Raw genomic sequence first — 23,619 nt, forward strand, 5'->3', positions numbered from 1 at the left:
AAAACATCGTAGGATTCAGTGTTTATGGAAATTTTTTTGGTTTTGGTGGTGTCTCTTTTCATTCCTCCATTTCACTAAAACATAATTTTGGTTTTGGTTTGTTTGAAGATTTCTTTTGTTCTGTTACTTCTTAATTAGCACATGGAGGTTGGGAGCTGGAGAATGACAGCTGCAGAATTTATGCTTAAGTATGTCTGAGCTCCCTGGTTCACTCCCCAATGCCCCCTCAAACAGGAGGGCAGGGACATTGAGTGTAAATACATCGTAGAACAAACAGAAGCCAGCTAATGAGAAACTGGGGAGACTGACTTTCTACCTGTCTGCTTGCTTGAGCAGTATGTGGGAGAAAACATTTCAATAGAAAAAGGTGACTATGTTGGTCACTTTTTCTTTCACTGTGACAAGTAACTGAAAGACAATCTTAAGAAGGGATTGTTTCAGCTCTGGTTTCATGGGGTTCAGGTCATGTTTCTGCCTCTGTTGTAAAACAAAGCATGGAGGAGCAGAAGCATGAAAAGAGGGGGCTGATCAGTGAATGGCAGATGAAAAATAGACAGAAATGACAGGGACCTGGGAGCCAGGGAGAGCCTTCAGAGCCCTTCTCCCCGGGATCTACAGCCTCCACTTTGGCCCCCTGACCTCAAATTTCCATTACTTCCTAAAATACCACCACCCACTGAACACTAAGTGCTCAGACCTCGTATCGGTTGGTTCCCATTCAGATTGCAACAGTGATCAAGCTTAATCACAGAATGACAAACAAAAATTAAATGAAAAGTTTGGACTTGCTTACAAAGCAATCCTCTATAGAATTCCCCCGCATAACAAACGTGCAAACTTAAAAGGTTCTGAAAGCCAGGAAATCACCAAAACCTCTGATCTCAGAACTGGCTTCAAGAAACTGAGAAAGGACCCAAAGGACTTCTCTCCCCTGGTTCAGATGGTGTTTGGTGCTTCTTGGAAGCCTTTGGGGGCATATTCTTCTCTTAATCTCTTTTCTGTCCCGTTTCAACATATTATGTTTGTCTTTACGTCATTCCAGAATGTAAAAGATTTTCAGAAGGGAAAAGCTTGGGCAGGCCTGTCTGTTTCTAGGCTCATGCCACTTCTCCTGAGAGGGAAGGCATTTGGAATCAGCATCCTCAACCTGTCCTGTCACAGAGAGTCTGAAGGAAAGATAAGCAAGACAAAAATGAATGCGAAGGTTGTGAGGGGCAGTGAGTGTATGAAACGCAAAGCGCTCACTAGACAACTGTATCATACCTTCTCCCTCAACGTTAGCTTAGCCCATGATCTGAGGCCTCCGACCATGGGTTAGCAGTAAGCCCAGGGAGGTAGGGTACTAGTGGTTGGCTGAAATGTGACAGTCCATGAAATTGCCTATCACCTATATGCATTCAAAGCTCACAGAAGACAAAGTCTCCTAAAACGTTGACAGATTAGGCAAACTTGTCAATCGTTTTTAATGATGTAGGCCTTGTTTTTCTAGAAAATTTTACAAGTATTGAGTCTAATAAATGATCAAAATATGTGTACATAACCTGCTGAAGTTCTACCTTGGCCATAGTTTTTCTGAATTTTTTTTTAATTACTAAAATTCAATATCAGATGACTCCATCAACTAAAGGGAAAAATGAGTCTTGTCTTCAGACAATGTACCTAAATCAATGTTCCTTTCTCAATTTCAGATGCAAATAAAAGCTGAGCATTAGATATGAGTTTCACAAGCTGTCATGTACATCAGCCAATAAGAACTACTTGACACATAAAAGATATTGTACTCACATGAGGAAGACAAGAGGCAAGAAGATATTTATGCCACTTCTGTCTTCAAGGCCAATATAGTTTAGTTGAACAAGTAAGACCTAGAATTCTTAATATACAGTGAAAATACATAACTATATTTTAAGAATTAAGAGGAGAATAATCCAAATTAGTAATAATATTTCCTAATCACAAAGAAGATGAGGCATTGAACATACCTCGAGTTCAACTAATTTCCCAAATCAGTAAACGAATGAAAATTTCAAGAGGTTATGTAATATTTTTCTGGTCCTCTTGGCAGATTTTATGGAAGAGCCCAGATATAGATAGAACTTCCCACATAAAGGTTACAGCTGGTTTGGCATGACTAGGATTCCATTTATCCCACAAGCTCTACCAAGAGCCGAGCGCTTCCTAGAAACTTCTAGCAATGTCTTAAGAAATTCCTCTACTCACCCCAATGTCTGCCCCTATACCATTGTCTTCAGTGTTTCTATATCTTGATATGGGAACACTGGAGTACTCTGTGACATCAGCATGTGCTCATAAGTCCAGAAAACAACACCTGTTTAAAGAACTAATATGAGCAGAGGGAAGAAGAAGGTGTTTTGGTTTTGTTTGTTTGTTTGTTTGTTTGTTTGTTTGCCACTTATATAACCTTGAGCCATTGCAAGAAAAGAACAGGATTAGCTGTATTTTCCCAGGCTGCGTTGTTTCTCGTGCAATATTGACAGAAAGAGTGAAGTGTGTGGATCAATATCTGCACCAGTGATTCAGTAATAAGTGTCTTTGCTTCCTTCTCCCCGCTCATTCTGCCATCCCCTCTGCCCCTACCACATGTCCACATCTAGCTTTGCTCTATGGTTTGGAAACCCACACCCTAGGTAGCTTGATAGCATCATCACATCCCCGCTTTCACCTGACTTGATGTCAGATCACTCTATTCTATGTACTTCCTGTCTCATTTCAAAAAGTCTTCTTTCTATGTACAGCCGTTCCTGAATTGTCACTTTAACTCCACTATCCAGTCTCAGCTCCAGTCCTTTCCCTTTTCATACTCTTTCATTGCAATGTCTTACCTCTCTAGCCTGAGGATGGCAGATGTACATCATTCCAGACCTTGACCCTGACCTCCAGACCCCTATAACGTTTAAAAGTCTCATGATTTTCTCCATGAAACTTGTACAAAGCCAATTTTGATTTTTCCATCACCTAGTCCACTTTACCAGAACACTTCTCTCACCATGCAGACATTCTATACAGGTTCATTAGGGAGCTGAAGATCTTGACTAGGAATGGGCTCCATGCTCCCAACAAGCCCCTGCCAATAATTCTTTACCTATTCGCGTGATCATTCCTCCACATCTGAACCCAGTTCACCTCATCCTGAGCAGCAACCATTCCTCTTTCCTGGGCTTTAGCCTATTCATGCTATCTCAGCTTCTGTTCCCTTCTTCTAGATAACATTCTTCTCAGCATAGCAAGCACTATCTTTTACAAACCAAAGAGCACTGAACAGATCTTGTTAAAATCCAGAGTTCATAGTTGTGATGCCTTGATTGCAGTACTAGGGAGGCAGATGCAGGTGAATCACAGTGTCACGAAATGTTTATTGGTAACCACAAACTGCAAGGTCATGGTTCACCTAGTGCCATGGTTCTCAACCTGTGGGTCGCGACCCCTTTGAAGGTCAAACAACCCTGTCACGGGATATACTGCATATCACATATTTATATTATGATGTGTAACAGCAGTAAAATTACAGTTACGATGTAGCAACAAAAATAACTATGGCTAGGGGTTCACCACAGCAAGAGGAGCTGTATTAAAGGGTCACAGCTTTAAGAAGTTTGAGAACCTCTGACCTAGGATATCAATCATTTCTGGCACTGCTGCAAGAAGTCCACACCAGAAACATCATCGGACAAGAAGAACTGGTCTTGGTTTGCATTTTGAGGGCGAGGAACACGTAGTCATGTTCACAACAGTGAATGCGGCTCTTCCACTGGTCGGGGAGTGTGTGCGGCTGCCTGTCACGTCTCAGTATCATAGGAAGCAGAGAGCTCAGGCCAGAATCTGGCAGGGCTATCAATCTCAAGACCCACATCCCAGTCATTTACTTCCTCTAGAGAAGCGCCACCCCCTAGAGGTTTCACGAACTCTGAGATAGTATCACCTGCTGGGGATCAAGCATCCAAATACATGCACATACGGGACATTTTAGAGTCACAAACAGTGCCTAGGCACCTCCTATTCCTATAGGGTCATCCTCAGCCATTCTTAATTCTAACCCAGTATTCTTTTTGTATCCTTTAAAAAGAAAGTCAAGACCTCTAGCCTGGCAATTTTGTATATGTCATTTCCACTCTATCGCATAGAACATTCTCCCACCTATATTTCACCTAGTTGATTTCTAGGTGTCAATGTGTTTGTAGTTTGTACAGAAAAGCTAAATGAGGCTTTCCTCTTTGATGCTTTCTTTCAGCATTGTTGAAGACACCGAAGTGTCATTTGTGGTATTCATTTAGGTACTTTGGTTTCACTACTATACCCTATGCTCCATGCCGCTGAAGACTACATAGACCTTAATAACAGCCCCAATACCTGGGCAGTCTATGGTACACAGAGGAGACTCAGCACATGTTTAGTGAGTGGGTGGGTGAGAACACACAGCAAGAAAAGAGGAAACAGAGCAACTTCCATGCTTCTTAAAGTATGAGCATAAAACATCAGGGAAATGCACTTGCATTCATGTGTACTTACCGAAATTTATACATCGGGCCTGGCAATGGTCTTTGTTGGGTTATATTACACTCTAGATGACATTGCACTTCAATGTTACCAAGATACATATCACAAAAAAAAGATGGAAAGTGGCCCTAGCTTTTCATTAAAGCCAGCTAGTATGTCTCTTAACTTGGGACACAGCACTGCTACTGCCTTGGAACTTACAGAAGAAAAAAATTTTCACCTCCAGGATAGACCTATGAATCCATGAAATGTGAAAAAATCTGAACTCAGGGGCAGTAGGTGAAAGCCAGCGCCAGTGATACAGCTAACCAGGGATGGGAGTGCCTGGAGAACTCAGTTCTACATCCGTATCACTGAGACACACTTTTCCTGGCAAGCTCTTTCAGGAGGTTAAGTGGAGAAAAGAGCACCGTGGCCCAGTGCTTTCCATCTAAATGACTGAATTGGCTCATGCCGAGATCGGGGAATGTGCAAGGAGGCTGATGAGGCAGAATGGAAAGAGCTCATGCAAAAGCATGTTCAGTGTGTGCAAAGGAGGCATTCCAGGGCCTTCAGTGGCTTACCTGAAACCTTAGGCACTACTAACACACACACACATACACACACACACATACACTGCCAAAGTGAGGTATGAGTTGGTAATGTATAGATACACCGGACAAAGCACTGATTTATGTCTCTAGCAGGCCAAAGCAGAGTGAGTGAAATCTCACATACTACTAAAAACAGCACACAGCCCAAATTTTCTTTCTCAAATTTTCCACTCACTGTTCCTATACACCGAAGTCAGCCACCGACAAGTGAAATAGTCATAAAAGAACCATAACAAGGCTGACGGGCTACTGTAGGTCTCTGGTAAACTTGAGGTGTTCTTGTCTCGTTATAGTATAAACACATAAGTGGAAGGCAGCTGATACTCCAATTTTTATGTGCTAAGTGTGAGATTCCCTTCAGTAAATGCTGAACCCGCCTACTGTCAAATGCTTCCCTCTGCTTTACGTTGTACAATCTGTATGTGAACATGTCTTTCCTCCCCTTTCGTTCTGATATGTCATAATTGCCGTTAGTCTCACTTTCACGCAATCCCACCCAGTCCTGGCTAGCAGAGCCATTTTCTATTTGTGAGAAACATGAATCATGCTTCAAATGTAATGCCAACAATTCTGTTCTTAGTGTCCACTTTCCCTGGACAATATCCAGTCCTGGTTTTCATCCATGACAGTGCCAAATGTTCTTTTTTTTTTCTTTTTCTTTTTTTTCTTTTTGTCTGTGAATTCATAAGTCTCCGCAGCATTTTCCAAATGTTTCCAGCAGCTGTTTGTCTTCCCATGAAAGGCTGCCTGTTTGTGAGCACACACAGCCCCCCTGACAGCCTGCTCAGTGTAAGCATCTACCTTCTGATCGGCTTCAGACCCCACCGGCTTCGTCAATCCCTTTAACGCAGTGCGGCTGCAGCCAGGCCCTGGGAGCTCTCCGTGTGTGTACAACATCACTGTCTCAGAGCACGTCCCACGGCTTGGGAAATGTTCTGGGGCTGTTGCACAATTGACTACGATTATGAGAAGCATGAGAAGAAGCTGTGTGTGACCTTTTCCTTCTTGCCATATTTGAAGTAGTCTTCTCAGAGACCTGGCTCTCTGTACAAACCCAGACTCATCAACCTCCCTCCTTCTTCCCAGGCTTCCAGAGCTCCAAACTAACCATCGTAGAAAAAAAAAAAAAAAAAAGACACTGAACAGCCTCTGAAATTGCCATCTCTTTCTTTCTTTCTTTCTTTCTTTCTTTCTTTCTTTCTTTCTTTCTTTCTTTCTTTTCTTCTCAGTTTGTTCATGAACTAATTGGCACAAGCTGCAGAGTTCTAAAAGGAAATGTCTCTGTCAAGATCACTCCGGTTTATTTTCCAGATTTCTCTCTTGCATGGTTCATTCACAGGCCTATGGGATTTCAAGAAAATGAAATCTTATTTAGCAGTTAGTGCTTAAGCAAAATCATTCGTTCCAATTATCTTATAGTACACAATGTTCACACAATATTGTGGGAGGCCGTTTGTCACCCCAATGACACCTGAAAAACATGGGAAAAAAACCCACGAAACACCTTGGAGAGGCACTGAGGAAAATAATTGCTACCCCAATCCCACTGTGCTTGGAAAAAGAAAGCTTTCATTTTTTACCCTTTAAGTAAAAGCACATAATTTACATTTGGTTTAGGGGCTGAGGACATTCAGGTCAACAAAAGAAATAAAAAGAAAGATAGAGCCATGCAATGCTAGTGAAGGTAAAGTTCATTTGAAAGGGACATTTCAAAAAAAAAAAACAAACCAAGAGCTAGTTATATATTATTGTAATTTAATTTACGCGTATGTTTTGCCTTCATGTACGCCTATGCATCATGTATGGCCAGTGCTCCTGGAGTCCAGAAAAAGAGGTGTCAGACCCTCTGAAACTGGAATGATAGACAGTAGTTAGCTACCAAGCGAGTGCTGGGAACCGAACCTGTGTCCTCTGTGAGAAGAGCAAGTGGTCTTGACTACTGAGCCATGTCTCTCAACTCAAAGTTACTCTTAAGCAGTTTTAAGGACCAAGTCCGCTGGTTGCTCCTCAATGATATGAACCTACTGTGGCTCTCGAGGTCTTAGCAGTATTTTTGGAAATTTGGGCATTAGCGTATTGAAAAATATAGTACCAGCAGCAACAAAATAAAAGAAACAATGAAATCATACCTAGGGCTCACTCTGAAGAAATAATTTTTTATAAATAAAATTTTTGAAGTTCTCTATCTTGTCTGCATATGTTCAGAGGCATCTTCAGGAAGTTTCTAGTTCAGCCAAGGAAACAAAAGTATGGCAATAAGGACATTAGCTGTAACACATAACCCATGAGTCATATGGCTGGATTAATCTCAGGAATGCCACAACGGGGCATCTTCTCAGACTTTCAAAGCCTGAATTACTTTACTTATTAATCTAAAAAGCATTTACTTTCAAAATAAATCTTATCACAAACTAATGAAATGCTTATTTGATGCTGTATAGGATTACCATAAAATAAAATATGTAATTATTTAAGAAGAGTAGGGCATTGCTTGCCTTAGCTCAGTGTATATTAAAATACGTTATGAATAACATACATGACAGAGTGTGACCTCATCTACGCTAGTTGAAAATGCTAAGTTTCCTAAAGGTAGAAATCAATAGTCACTAAGATCCTTAGAAGGTCCACAGACATCAGTAAATAGAAACCAAGAAACAATTATCAACCCAACCAAAATGCTGCATTGTATAGAGTAATGAGAGAATTATAATAAGAATTAGCAGCTAGTTCTTTGCCTCTTTTCAATTGGTCCATCACAAAAAAAAAAAAAATAATGTAGTGTTATGGGTCCATTTTAGCCACAGATATTTGGTTGTGTTTCAAAACTACAAAGAACAATAATAACTATGGGTAACTATCAAAGTAGCCAACCGATAATGGTTTATGTATTTTGTTTAACAAATTAATTATTTAATATAAGAAATGTATTTTTTAATTTGAACTTCTCTTCTTATAAATCAAAATGGGTTAAAGTTTTGAAACAAAAATGTATTTTCAAAACCCCAATGAAATAAATAATATTTATATTTGTATCTCAATGCAAATTTGTATAAATTATATATATATAATTATGTAAGTGAAGACAGAATTATGTTTGAGCTTACCCCAATAAATCTTTAATTTTCTAATTCTCAGCATTTCAAGGGTAGAGAATTAGAGTAAACTCATCATTTTAGACTGAATTTTGACCCAAATACTGATAAGAAAACATTCTAGAAATTAAAAATAGACTCAGAAAAGAATGTTACGTACCTGTTGAGCCACCATAAAAGGTACATAAGAACTAGGCTGCCTCTTTCATCTGATGTGTGTGTGTCAGGTGCGAGACATCATCAGGACAGCTTCCAAGGAGCGACTTTGAAAATATATCTGTGAAAATATTTCTGTGAAAAGAAATGACAGAAATGTCAGCTCTGTCTCGAGAATGCACTAACCGGCTCAGGCCCCCTGTTTGGGGAAACACCTGTAAGTCTCTCTTCTGTTTACAGGCAACTTCCCTGTTTAGCCCCTTGGTTAGTAAAGTCTACATGCATTTTTGAGATGCAAATATTCTTTCTTGTTATCATTTTCATTTTAAGCATTTGTTGTCATTAAGTCCCTGCTATGTTGTATATCATTTCAAAGGGGAAATGGGTATTTTGTCATATTTTTATTTTAAAATGTAAAACCAAGTATTTCCTCTGGTAACTCCAGAAAATAGATCATTGAATGAGTTACACTCAATACAAAAGTGAGGAAACCCCATGATCAAAGTTTCTCATAAGAGTTAGCGGGATATGTCTTCAACCCACTTGGTAGACCCCAGAAGTCATGAGACCATGTATTCTAAATCATCAACAAGAAAGAAGTTGGAGACAATGGAGGATCATCTTACCGATGTTTCCAGCTGGAATTCTCCGGAGTGGTAGCACGTTCCTGCTTTACCAGAACTCTGGAGACCCAGGCACTTGCATTGCAGGTAGAGGTCAGGCTGGGCTACAAAAGTAAAACCCTATCCTAGAAAAAGAAAGAAATTAGAATTCACTTGTGAACTTAATAAGCCAAGAACCAAACCAGCTTTGGCTTTACTCTAATAATAAAAGCATAGAATTAATGGAGAAGGGCGCTAGGAGGACCTGGGTGAGAAAGGCCATTCTGAACAGCTGGCACGCCTCCTCGCCTCTGAGTGAGAAATAGGAGCCCAACCACACAGTGAGTTACTTCAGGGTCAGGCATCTTCCTGTTCTCTCCTTTCTCAGCTTTTCTTTTCCCTTTAATTTGCCGATGTGCTCACATTTTGAAAAGCAGTTCTGTTCATTGTCACTAAACCAATTGCTTTTGAATTTGATGACAGGTATTGCTGTAGGTTGGTTGTGATCTCATTGTCCCCAGGGTGCCATGTGTTGAAACCTAGCCCCCTCTGTGAAGTCAGAAAAGGCTGAAAAGAACATAATCCAGATAGGCTGCTTAGAGGCTCTACCCCTGGAAAGTGGCTAGGACTAGGTTAGTGTGGCTCTTCCAGGACTGAATTCTGGGTGTTTAGAAGAGATAGGTAGACCAGAAGGTACAACACGTGCATATGTGCTTGTCATGTGACATCCTCCATTGCCTTAGAGTCACCAGCAAGAAACTTATGACTAGATGTGTACACTACACCTTTACTCTCCAGCGCCATGAACTAAAAGAAACCTTTTTCCTTTATAAAGTAACTTGTTTCAGGTATTTTGGGATAATAATAGAAATGTTATTATCATTATAATTATAAAATGTTGATATCATTATAAATAGGCCCTCTGAAATCACTGGTTGATGAAAAGGTTCATACCTACAAAAACAATTTCTACTATACCTTTTCAGTGTCCAGATGAGAAGTTCACCTTTCCTAATACTGTTTCTTTGGATTAGGAGGGAGATATTGCATGAAATTGAACTGCAAAACATCTAATATATCTCATGAAAATGTGCATTTATTAACATAGTCATAAAAATAAAGATGTTGGAATGAAAAAGTTGCTTAGTGATTAGGAGAGTGTCCTGCTCCTGCACCAAATCAAAGCCCAGTTCCCAGCATCCACACTGGCCAACTACCACCTGTGACTTCAACATCTGAGATCTGACATCTGAAGCCTGAAAATTAAAAACTCAGGATCAGAATTTGGGGTTCAACCTGAAGATCCAAAAAGCAAAACAGCCAGTTACTGGCTCTTACCTTGACCTCAGCCCGAAATAATGATCCTGCCTCCAGGAATCTCAGAATGAGACTGTTGAGAGCTGTTTCCTCCCGTTTTATATCATCTCTAGGGCTGGGATTAAAGATGTGCACTGCTGTGATTAAAGGCGTGCACGACTCAGTTTCTATGGCAATTAGTGTGGCTACTGAGATCAAAGGTGCGTGTCATTGTGGATACTGGGATTAAAGGTGTGTGTTACCATTGCCGGGTCTGTAAGGCTAACCAATGGGATCTATTACTCTCAGATCTTCAGACAGTCTTTATTTATTAAAAATACCATTTAAATGCTGCTACAGATATCCTCTTCTGCCCTCTTCAGGCTCGCACACACACACACACACACACACACACACACAACACAGTGAGGGAAAAAAAAAACACAGGTGTGGCCTTTGTTCTGGTAAATGTACCCCTGGTCAGTAAAGCCTGATTTAAAAATTGAAGCATGAAGTATTGGCCAACCCAGAGCTTACATGGATAAAAGCCTTTAAGGTTGTGTTAGAATTCATTGTTCCTACAAAGCCATGGCATACACTCACTGAGCGTCTCAACAACAACCAGCCTTCAGTCCCTCCTTCTCACCCACAGTCCGTTCAGCTGTGTCTTATTTCCAGTAGCTGAAAGCAATGTCCTGTCCAGCTGACTTTTATCCATAGTGCTGAATATTGATAGAAAATGAAATATTCAAGCCCAGGAGAGGCAATGTAGGCAAAAATTTAAGGACAGGGGTGTTGGGTAACTTTTTTCTGAAGAGAAAACATTCATTCACTGCAGACAGGAGACTCACAGCAGATGAAAAGAAATATATAGGTATATATAGATATATGTATATTTCACCCAAGCCTAGCTCAGTAAACTAGAGAGTTCAATGGGGATCCTTACAGGAGCCTTGGTAAGGCGTTACAAACAGGAGTAGGAATGAGTCAAAAGCAGCTGCATCAACAAAAGCTTACCCTGTCCTGGATGATGATTCGCAGAAACTGCATCCTCGGAGCTTCCTAAACCGATAGTGCAGATAGTGTGGCTTTCTATAATCTCCACCTCTCGTTGCAAACGAAACCTTCTCTGATTAAAACTGAGAGTGGCATTTATCTGCAAAGAAACACGTGGCTGCCCTAGGGACTGAGACTAAGTGGCAACTAAGTGTTCAGCCCTAAACAGGCCATTTCTACCACATCCCCTAAGACCTGGGAGAACGTTGCAGAAGAAGAGCAGAAAGAATGTAGATGCCAAAAAGAGTGGGCAAGCACTATGAAATGCTGTCTCCTGCATGACACAGCCAGGCGGTCATGATCTCCCAGCAGCTGTGGCTACCTGCACGGGCCTGCAAAAAGCTAGGCCAATCAATAATTAGTCATGAATTGGGCTCCAGAGATGCTATCGCTAATGGGTGCTGGAGGAGGGGAAGACATTATCTTCCGTCATATAAGCACTACTGAAAGCGCCAGGCTCCATGGATAGCCCCAAACTCTTGTGACACTCATGGCTCCTATTAAACTCACCATGTCACAAAAGAAAAAGGCATCAATGGGGGAAGTCCTTAAAGAAGAAGTCAGACCATGATTGCAGGGGTGTTCAGTGAGAGAGAGCTGCATTAGTTACTGTTCTGTTGCTGTGGTTAAAAAAATAAAAATAAAGTGACCAGAGCAATTTAAGGAAAAAGAGCTGACTTGGTTTACAATCTGAGTGATGAAGTTCATTGAGACAGGGAAGGCATGCCATGGGAACAGAAAAAGGAAGCTGACTGATCATGTGTTCATCTACATACAGGAAGTAGAGAGAAGTAGATAAGACTCTAAACCCTCAAAGGCTGCCCTGATGATGTACTTCCCCTTAAAGGTTCCATCTCCTTCCCAAACAGTGCCACCAGCTGGGGACCAAGTGTTCAAATACTCAAACCCATGGAGGACATTTCTTACTCAAACCACCACAGCTGGCAACAGAACCCAGGAGGCATTAGCTACAAATAAGAAATTTTCAAAGAACAGATCTAATAGAAGTTATTCTTTCAAAAGAAGGGACTAAACAGAATGGCAACATAAAGCAAGCATCCAGTGTCAGCTCAGTATGTGTTGCCTGTTCCCTATGTCATTGTTAATCAATCTTTGTCTTGCCCAGTCTTTAGAGAACAGCTGACAGGTGTGAGCAGACTCTCGCTTGTATCGCTTCCCTCTCCAGTATTCCTTTCTCCTCCTTTTTTTACTCTCCCTAAAGTCTGCCTTCTCTTGTAAATGCGGGTCCAGAAGTCTTCCCTGTCTGCTGTGCAGTGGTCCTACCCCATCATTGCTGAGCATGCTCCAGGACCCCAGTGGATGGCAGGGGTCATAGATCTTTTATATTATTTTTATCATATACATATAGTCATGTTTAAATTATCCAGTAGACACTGTGAGATCAGCCGTTATTCTACAGGGTTAAGCAGTTCAGAGAGGATCTTAGCAACCTCCCAAAAGATTGCTTTCTCTTCATCTGTGGCTTCCCACCTTCCACTCACAAGGAGACATTTAGTGGTATTACGCTGTAACATCAAGCATGCATATACTATATTTTAGTCACTCTCATCCCCATACATTCCTACTATGCCTACACCCCCGCCTTCCAGCCAAGTCCTGTTCCTACTTTCATGTTGTTTTTTCTTGTTTAGCTGGCTTGCTCTGGCCCGATGAGTGTAACCAGGGTTCCCTGCATGCGCATGAGTGCAGGGTTGCTTACTTGAGCATGGGTAAGTCATCAGTTCCACCATTGAAGAAAATGACTCTCCCTCCCCCCAGCATCAACAACTGCCAGTAGCTTTTCCGGGAGAGGAGAGGGCTCATGAGCCCCTCCCTGAGACGAATGTGAACCCCGTAGGCTCTGCCTTTAAATTCTCCAAACCTGAACTCTCTGACAGCTAAACGAGTTGTTAACATTAGTTTTAATTACTAGGGAGAAAAACATGCAGCTCAACAATTTCGTCACCCTTGCAAATGCATTCCGTGCAAGAAATGATCAAATCCCGCCAGCAAGAGAAATCCGCCGCTCTACAGTCCAGTCAAACCTCTCCTGCCCACTCCACGCATCCCACATGAGCCTTCCTTGCATGGTCCTCTTGCCAGTGGCAGTGGGCACCAGGGCACAGCTGACTGCCGCATCGTGAAAGCCCTAGCAGAACCCCACCAGGGCTCCATCCGTACCTGGAATCGGGAGTTAGGCACCTGTAACCACTTACGTCAGTGCGCTTTGTTCCATAATAACCTCCATATTATTCTTGAATGAGACAGGGGTGAATCGCGGTGTTTGTTAGATTAGATCTGGATAAAGTGGGAAGAGCTGCTCTCTCAGAGCTGTCTTTCATCTTAGATTTCATATTAAAGTGATAAATTTGTTCTCTGCATCTTGTACAACAGACAAGACTGTCACAGACCGACATTCAAAGCACACTGGTTTATTGAAATGCAATTATTGGTATCTCATGTCATCAAGTGTGAAAATTCTGATTTGGAAACATTTGTCTATGAAAATTAATCTAGTCTTTCTAGGGAGTACGATTCTGCCCACCATCTGCATCAGATTTTTTGGAGGAAGAACAAGGTGAAAAGGAAGTAGGAAGCCACAGAGCCCGACACAGAACTGAGAGAGTCAGGTCCATTCTGAAGTCAGAAATTGAGTTGGAGTCCATGACTTTACTGACAAAGGACATTTGTCCTGGAATAGTTATTACGTTGATCATAAGAGAGAACCAAAAGTTGCTAACATAAAGTTTGCCTCTACATGAACCCAGTTTCTTTGGATGGCAGAGATCGTTGACATTTTACAGGTTGACCCAGGCTTCTGCCTCCAAGATAACAACATGGACCTACCTGCACCTCCGTATCCATCCCCCAAAGGGTAGCAGAACAACTTAGAAGATCTCAATTTTGTTGTTAAGGAAGAAAAGGTTTATCTTGGTTATAGTTTCAGAGATTTCTATCTATGTTCAGTTTCCTCCTTTGCCTGAAGGCCTGTTGACAAGCCACAGACTACATCAGCATAAAGGGTAGAGTTCACCTCCGGGTGGCCGGGAAGCACAAAGAGACTATCAATGCTAAGATGATACACAACTTTCAAATGTATTATTTGTTATCATTCTCATTTCCAAAAGTTCTCATACTATATTTTGGTTTCAACGAATGTGCTTGAACTTCAACTTTCCTCCTTCGTCTCCACTTTCAGTAGCTGCTGTCCCATTAAGCCTACAATAAGAAGCTTCAGTAGAGATAAAAAACATTAAAGAACACTTGCCTCTGGAAGGAATATCTGCCTCGTAACCAATCCTGGCATTGCGGGCATTAGAGGTTACAGAGCCCCTAAAATACATGTTTTAAATTGAATTTGTCAGTGCTTAGCACTACAACAACTATCTCACTGCAACAAAAATATTTCTGGGTCCCAGCCAAGAGCTCAATTACACAGAGCAAGGTGTGATAAAAATAAATTCCAAGTCGGTGAACAAGGGCAGAGTTTGTCATAAGGAAATTTATGGGTGTTATTCGCGCAGTTTTCGTCTGTTCTCTCCTCTGCTGCTGCTCTGATAAGACGGGATAGCGCTTGGACCTAAAGTCTGTAAGATGCAGGTAATGAAACAGCTTGATTATTACTACATTTGGGCGGAGATGGATGAATAACTGTGCAGACACTGGGCTGTTGAAGTGAATTTAAACTTTTATTTTATTATAATTGGTAATACTTACCATATCCCAGATAGGTATGAATTAAATAGTATTTTGTCTCTTAGCCTCTCAGAGACAAAATGAAGGAGAAAAAGAAGAAAACAAATTCACAATGTCAGCTGTTTTACTTTTAAACTAGCAATTATTTGAAATTGTGTTAAATTATTAACAAATACTTTCATGTATTTAAAAGTATATACACTTTTATCCCATTTTCCTGGCTAACACTGCATATAAGACTTGTAAATTTTTGCTTGCTGTATATTGATAGCTTTTAATTGTGTATGAAATTCATTTTAATTTGAAAAAATTTGAGAAAATTGTAACAAATACAGCCATCCAGTCGATAGTTTCAGCTGGCTTTCATCTGCATGAAGAATCTCACTGGAAAGTGGAGTCTGGTGGACAATATAATATCATCTAGTCCAGGTTAGAAAGTAAGTTAAAAGAAGACATTTCTTTAAAAGTTTTTAACTATCAAACAAACAATTTTTAGCTAGATATAGGAGAAATTATGAAGACGGTCCTTGTAGAACTGAAATTTGATGACCTTTAAATCCTCCACCATGAAGATATTCCCGAAACATGACCTCAAAAGCTAGAAAAACATTTCTAACCCAGCATAGATAATATCACATTGCCCATCAGTGAAAGACCTTCTAGTGAAAGTCTTCCTTCCAATGAAAGCAAGCCAAAACCATGGAGTGGATGGCTGTATTGCACACTGAAGTGATTTCAGGAAAGTTTTTAAATGATGAAGAGAGGAACCAAGCCCATTTCCCCATGTACCGCCTTTTCTTCCATGTTTCATTTCATGGCTGTTATAAAAATATAAACTCACTAACTCTCCCTGTTGTCAAGTGTGAATACCAACCTCTTCCAATGGGTTCTTGAACCCTGGTCTGAGACCTGGGCTCTCCAGCACCAAAGAGTACTGTAATATCATTTCTAGGGTCATAATTGCTCATTGTGAGATTTTCTCTAGAAACTACTTTTGAAAACAAATGCGAGTGTTTTAAAAGGAAGAGAATAAATTATACTGTCACTAATCCATCATGAATTTAATTATTTTTAAAAAGGAAATGGAGGAAATTCCAGCAAAAAAAATCAAAATATTCCAGACACTTTTATATAAATATCTATAATATTTGAAAGAATTCCAAATAAGCAGAGAGAGAGAGAGAGAGAGAGAGAGAGAGAGAGAGAGAGAGAACAAAAACTTCCATGCAGGACTCTCTGTGTGAAGAAAACAAAGGAGCTGTCTTTTCCTAAAGCCCAGAAGTGTATCTTCTAAATTATTTCCCTATTCTTTGAAGAGTTTGACCTTAAAAAAGGTTTCTTGACAGTAACACTGTAAGGGACTAATTCCAAATTACAAACAAAAATTCTTATATGACTAAAGGAAAAAGCATATTGATAAAAATAAATTCACTATGGAGGAAAAACGGTATCACTCCCAACATCCAGAAGGAGCTACATCAATGAGAATCTTTCTATTGACGTTGTGCTAAAGTGTATTCCGAGCTGACATTTTTCCCTGATGCTGCTCTCTATAGTAACATAGCGGTGGCTGTAAGTTCCCAAAGGTGTTGGGTGGAGGTCATCCTATCGGTGCGGAGAACTGTCCTCACAGGAAACCAAAAGGCATGACATACATAGTTAATATTTCTACAAGTCATGTCAAAGTCAGCTCTTCCTTAAGTGTGTTTCCCATGCAAAAGCCAGAGCAGCCATCTAAGCTCCCACATGCAGCTTTAAAAGTGCTCATTAAGGCAAATTATTTCCTCTTCCTTTACTGAAGAGCTTTCTTTTCGATGATGTGTTTTTTTTTTTTTTAATTTCAAGACTAAAACCACCTTCATTGGCCACCATAGTCCAGCACCCTTTCCTGAAAGAGCTTTTTGAATGCTAGGATATATAGGCTGTGGTGGTTTGGAGTCATCGAAATGGTGATCTTTCTATCATTTGAATATCATAGAGGAGAATAAGAAACTATGAATGATTTTTCCTCTCATTTGGAAGTTATTAGTAGACTTTCCTTTGTTCCATTGAGAGAGAAGAAAATATGAAGTTACAGCGAACCCATATGGCCAGCAGAAAACTCCCATTTAATTGCTTTATTGCCAGAAATGTTAAATAACTTCCTGAAGAGGTAGTTCAAATGAAACATATGGCAGCTATTAGCCAGGGACCCGAACAAACTCAAAAATATCCTTTCTATGGGAACTTTCTCATATCATAAGCAACAATCGTATTTGGTATGTTCATTCCATAAATGTTTAAACACCTACTTTACATGTGGGTATATACATCCATCTTTCATGAGAAGTCTCTGGTAATCCAAAGAATAAATAGTTGGACACATTGGGACCTCAACACGAAGACCCAACTGTCCTCATGATGCCCACCTCGAAAGTCAAGGGTAAAAAGACAAATCTCCTGAGCAATGCCTCCTTCCCAAGTGTCCAGTGTCTGGAAGCATTACATTTCCACTGGGATAAGCTTTTCTACGATTTATTTATATTTTTATTAATGTGTAGATTCAACATATATGGGTACCCCCAGAATGCAAAAAAAAAAAAAATGGTGTCAGACTAGTTATTCAAGGTAGGTGTTAGAAACCAAACTTGGAACTTCTGTAAAAAAGCAGCAAGTGCTCTTAACCACTAAGTCACCTCTCCAGCCCTGCACCTGGGTACTCTTAATCATCTACTATCGAATCATTTCTTTTAACACCATACCAGGGGTAGACCTGACCGTTGTCACTCAATATCCGCTATATGGAATTATTTTTTTTTCTTTTCATGTGTCTTTTCAACTATGTTGTGCATTCCACACTAAAAAAAAAAAGTTGTTAGATTTTTGTACCCGAGACGTCACCAGACATGTAATTAAGAATCAACAAAAAGTTTTAATTAACTGAATGCTAAGTGTCTGCATTTTCTGATTACTTCAATGCCTTACATCCCTACCTAAATTTGCAAATGTAATCAACTTATGCACAGATCATTTTCTAGAGAGAGAGTCTACCCTCAAAAACAAGTCAGTGGAGAGGTATCCAGTGTTATTGTGATGTGTTCTTGCTTGAAAAGAGAGATTAGCACCATCTAGGCACATTAAACTTTGACTCTCTTCTTTCTTCTTTGCAATATGACTGTTGCGGTTACTTAATGGAAAGGAGATTTGGTAAATGAAAGCAGTATGTGGAACATAGTGAAATTCCAAAATAATCAGCATTAACCACATGAAATATGGGCATCTATGGGGCATATTAGGGGTAAAATATTTTTGTCTTATAACTCAACTCAATGATTATAATTTTATTAGTGTACATACTAAGGATACATTTTTATAATAAAATAAAATATGGGAAATGTCTCTCTGTTGTTAGTCAGCTTGTAGTTTGGGACAAGAGTTTTAGTTGGTCTTAAATGCCCAAGCTAGAAGAAGAGGATGAGTGCCTAATTTTCTAGCTGTCCAAAATAAATATATATAATATATGTTTTGCAATCTCAGTCAGTGTCTTGTCAGAGAGCCTCACAGGGTTGTTTCTTCCATCAACCAGAATGGTCTGATGAGTAGACATGGAGGCTGACATCCCATATTTGACCATAGGACCACACACAAGCTACTGTAATCTGCAGGACTTCATCAGGTAGTTCTAAGGATTGAGTGGGTTTATGCAGGTAAAAGTTATTTTAAAAAAAATTACCCTACATGTACTAAACAGTAAGTAAGTGTGAATTGATTTGTGCTGGGACCTTTCTCCATGAATATCCTTTAATTCCCTCTCTCACCCGCATTCACCATCTTGTCCACAATTGAAAGGCTTCTATTGCCAGTACTCTTGCTCACTCAACAGAGCTTGATGTTAAAACTTTTCCACTGAAGACACCATACGTTTTTATCACAGAATATGGGGGAAATCAAGCTGGTACTGATCTGGAAGCTTGCTCCCTGCTGCCTGGTTTTCATGGTACCAGAGGGTTTTACACAGTCTGCAGGGGAAGAAAGTCATCAGCAGTCTTTTACAGCTGTGGAATCCTAAAAGCTTTGGTAATGATCAACCTGGCAAGATAGCCCCATGGGTGCAATAGCGGCATGAACGTTATGGAAGTGACCAACCATTTTCTGATGTGTTTAAGGTCCACTTCACAAGAGGGTATTCATACTTAGTACTGTGAACCTGTCCAAAACTCCTTCACTAAGGAGGTCTTACTATTATTTTGCCAAGTGGAAAAGACATTAAACTTCCTTCTAAATATATATCCCTACTCTCATAGATTAGTGCGTCCTTCAACTTTCATCAAAGAAGTCTCTTTCTTTGTGTGTCTTTTTCTGTCTCTCTATCTCCATACACTCATTACAAATAACACACACAAGAACCTTTCTTGTCTTAGATCTGTTGCTGTTTCCTGATGACAGAAGAACCAGTAGGCAGTCTGCAGTCAGCGATTGTCACTAGAAATCTCAATGCATGGATCACATAGGCTTGTAAAGGCCTCTCTAATTTGTGTACATACAGGTATATCCAAATGTTGTGGAATCCTCTTGTATGCTGGTTTAGTGAAACACTGATTGGCCAGTAGCCAGGCAGGAAGTACAGGCAGGATGATCAAACTAAGGATAATGGGAAAAAGAAGGAAAGAGTAGAGGGTCTCTAGCCAGACACCGAGGGAGCAGGAGATGAATGTGCTGTGCTAATAAAAGTATCGCCACATGGCAGAGAGTAAATAAGAAATATGGGTTAACTTAAAATGTGAGAGTTAGCTAGTAACAAGCCTGAGCTATCAGCAGAGCATTTGTAACTAATAAATGAGCCTCAGAGTAGTTATATGGGAACTGATGAGTAGGAAAGAAATGTTAGATTATACCCATACACTCATCTACATGTACCACACACACATACACATCACACACACACACAGGCACACGTGTGCGCACACACACACACAAAGTTAATGCCTCTGTGTTCTTTTAGACAAGAGTAATTGAGAACTAGAAATTCAAGCTCCTTAATTCATTCTTGGTATTCACAAAGAATAGCGTTAACAGTGGTGCTTTGTAAGTTTTTGAACCATTTCTTATTACTTATTTCAAGTCTTATGCTTAAAATAATAAAGATAAAAATGAAATGGAACGGACCTTTTTAAACTTTTCATGTAGGTAAATTAATCCATAGACTCCCTGCCTAGAGTAATAATAAGTAAGTAAGTGAGATTGTTTCTCTTTCTGGGAACCTGGGATACTTTATGGAGGGCACTATATTTAGTTCTCCCAGCAGTCCTATGAAATACATGAGATTTTCCACCTGTTAAAAGAGGCTGGGTAGCTCACTCAAATGCTTACTGACAGTAGAGAAAAGTCAAAGGCTTGAAATGCCCAGTCACTGGCTAAATAATTTACTTTGTGGGCCTCCCAAAACTAGGACAAAGAAATTCACCCAAAGTCAAAGAGTGTTTTAGCCTAATATAGTAACAATGTCATTTAAAGATAATATAGACGGATTCTAATGTCAGACAAGAAAATCATTATAGAATGGATATGGCTCTTACAGCAGGTGTAATGGCTTCACAGACTGCTCCACGATGCTTATTTTTCTACTATGTGAATCTAGGTTTTATTACATTTATGATACATTAATCCTAATTATATTAGTTAACTTTTTCTAATTGTGTTGTAACTTTGTGCATCTCTTTTCTTTTTTCAGGCTGTTCCATGTATTAGAGAAAAGGAAATGGCTGGTGAGTTTACATTTGGGTTATGTTTTTCTTGCCTACATATTTTAGAATGAAATTCCACATTAAAACAGAAATCTCTCTAAGTATCTAAAATGCACCAATCTTATCGATTTCTGTGGGAAATGTGATTGTTGAATTAGAAAATAAACCAGTTATTTCCATGATGTAAGAAAAATATGGCTTTTTAGCATCGTATTGTATTGTGTTAAAAGACATCTTGTAGCCTTTAAAATTAAGGGCAATTACATTTTTTTTCCTCTTCGGGCCGGGGGGGGTTTGATGTATTGACCAATGTGTTGAGGAGTGGTCTTTGGAAACTGATTGTTGGTGTTTATCAAGCTTTATTGTTTTGTTTTTAATCTCGAGTAGTTGGTTCAGTAGTCAGAAATAGATGTGCTTGATGGTTAAAATGGACAGTGTATGTTCAAAAGTAGCAAGAAGGCGATGTTGCTGCTGGAGGAAACACAGCTTCGTTTTTCACACTCTGTGATGGTTGTAGCAACTCCCCAGTATTGTGGGGAAATGGGAAAGGACTGAGAGAGGCACAAAGTAGGAAAAGCTAGGCTGGAATTGGGTGTTTTAAAATCTGTTGGTCTTTCTGCATGTTGTCCTCTGTGTTCCACCTAAAGAAAACAAAAATCAAAGGAAAAGCAAAACGAGTTTGAATGCGCAAGCCAACTTGAGGCATGTCACTTACGTTACAGATGTGTGACGTTATGTACATCATAGACGTGTGATGTTTACGAGCAGCAGTGAAAGGCAAGGAGCCTCAGACCAAAAGAAAGTGCCATGACGTCAAGCACACTAATGAGTTTAGGGCTTTGGAATATGGGTTTTTATTTACTCATGTTTATGTATGTATGTATGTATTTGGAAGAAGGAAGTGCCATACCATGGTATGGGTATGGAAGTCAGAGGACAGTTTACGGGAGTCGGTTTTCTCTTCCTACCACATGGGTTCCGGAATGCTTCTTGGGCCTTGAAGTTTGGTAGTGAAACTCCCTCACTTGCCTGAGCTATCTTGCCGTCTTCTTCACGCATGAATGGTGATGTTCATCTGCTCTTACGGGGATCTTTTCTGTAGCTAGACAATTTTCACGCAAAGACCTTAGCTCTTTAACTCTGTGAGCTGATCTGCGGCATGTTGAGTTGGTGTCTAATAAAGTCAAGAACCCTTAAGAATAGGAGGAAGTGATAAAAGTGGATCCAAGTTTCTATGAAGGAAAAATAAAACTCTGTGTTATGAATGGGCTCTAGTCATGCAGATCAACTAAATCTTCTCATATCTGGTGAATTTAAAGTTGATAAGTCACACCATGCCTTTGCACAGATTTTAGTTGGCTGTCTAGTTAAACAAGGACTAAATGGTTAAGTGTGTACCTATACATCTCAAAGGCAAAGCAAATCGGATTGCCATTTTGTTTGGGGTTGTAACATTCTCTGTAATTCCCTAGATTAGCTGTGATATAAACAAAGTGTATAAAAGAGCAACATTGTCATCTTATTCCAGGATGTGGGTAAATTCTTTCATCCTCTCAGGAAAACCATTCAAGTGTAAACTGTTGGCTGCTGGGGAGAGAGACAAGGGGAGGAATGTCCCTGTCTGAGGAGACAGAGTAGCAAAGAGCCAGCTCCTTCCTCTTTCCCTTAAATGGCTCCATTTGGGCATGGAAGAGTGCTTCGTTTTATAATTTCTCTGATATTTAAAAAATACTATTATAACTCAGAATTAAGCACAGCATAAACAGAATATGTCAACTCTTTCCTGTTATCTTTCACATTCTCTTCCTCTGCAACAGTAAGAAAAATGAAATTAATAGCCACACTTTCTATTCTTTGCATTTAGTATTGAGGAGGCAAAATTTTCAAAGTTGGTAAACTATGTGGTGGTGCACACCAGAACTAGAAGGCATAAGCTAGAGGTTCACAAGTTCAGGGCTGTCCTGGGGCTACTTAGCAAAACCCTATCTCAAATTAATGTACAGGACAGATGTGGTGGTCCAATCCTGTAATTAACCCTGAAAGGCTGATGCAGGAGGACAGCTGAGTTCTAGGAAAGCCTAAACTACATAGTAAATGGCAGACCAGCCTGAGGATTGCAGAGAGAGATCCTGTCCCAATAAAAGAAGGAAAAATGGCAGCAAGTTGTCTCAGCCAGTAAAGGCACTAGTACTAAGCCTGACCACCCGAGTTCAATTCCCCCGGGATCTACATGGTGGAAGGACAGAAGTTGTTTTCTGACCTTCACCCAAACATACAACAATGCATACATACATACAATATAAATTTAAAACAGAGAAAATAAGTTGGTAGACTTGGATTCCATTACCTTGCCTGGCCACAGACACATGGTTACCCCATACTTGATGACTCGTGCTGAATTCATTCAAGCAGAACCCGTCTTCTTAGCTGGGTGAAAATATTTGTATTACCGTAATATATTCCTCAATGAACTTTACTTTATAGATTCCTGGACAACGTGTTATGCTTTTGAGGAAATGCAATTTTCTGAAAATACAAGCGGGAGAATAAGACTGTCTTTAAAATCAGTGAGCTCACCTGGCAAGATAACTCCTTGTACTTGAACTTTCTGTGAATAATGGAAACCGATCACATGGTCTAAAGAGAATATTATTTACTTCAAACATTGAGACAGAGTGTAGCCATCTAACTCTTCTCTTTCTAAACTTATCTAAAACATCCTAAGTGTCTAGTACATGACTGAGACTCTCTTTATTCCCTGCTTTAAGACCTACATTTAAGTTCCACTGGGGAGAAACAGGAAGGTGAAGGCAGAGAGCTTACTCAATCTTCCTGGGTAATTGGGCTCTTTAACGGGATTAAAGATTCCTATCTAACCTCAGGGCTGCCT

The 23,619-nt window shown here is 40.0% G+C and overlaps 1 protein-coding gene across 2 annotated transcripts in view; it reads left to right on the forward strand.

Moving 5' to 3' along the window:
* Dlc1 (DLC1 Rho GTPase activating protein) overlaps positions 1-23,619 on the forward strand; it is a 323,702-nt gene that overhangs the window by 120,987 nt on the left and 179,096 nt on the right. For both annotated transcript variants that reach the window (XM_057752361.1, XM_057752364.1), the window contains exon 4: positions 20,717-20,750. In XM_057752361.1, coding sequence (XP_057608344.1) covers positions 20,717-20,750 — 34 coding nt within the window. The remainder of the gene's footprint in view (positions 1-20,716; positions 20,751-23,619) is intronic.

The sequence above is a fragment of the Chionomys nivalis genome, chromosome 20, assembly GCF_950005125.1.
Source record: "Chionomys nivalis chromosome 20, mChiNiv1.1, whole genome shotgun sequence".
Classification (NCBI taxonomy): Eukaryota; Metazoa; Chordata; class Mammalia; order Rodentia; family Cricetidae; genus Chionomys; species Chionomys nivalis.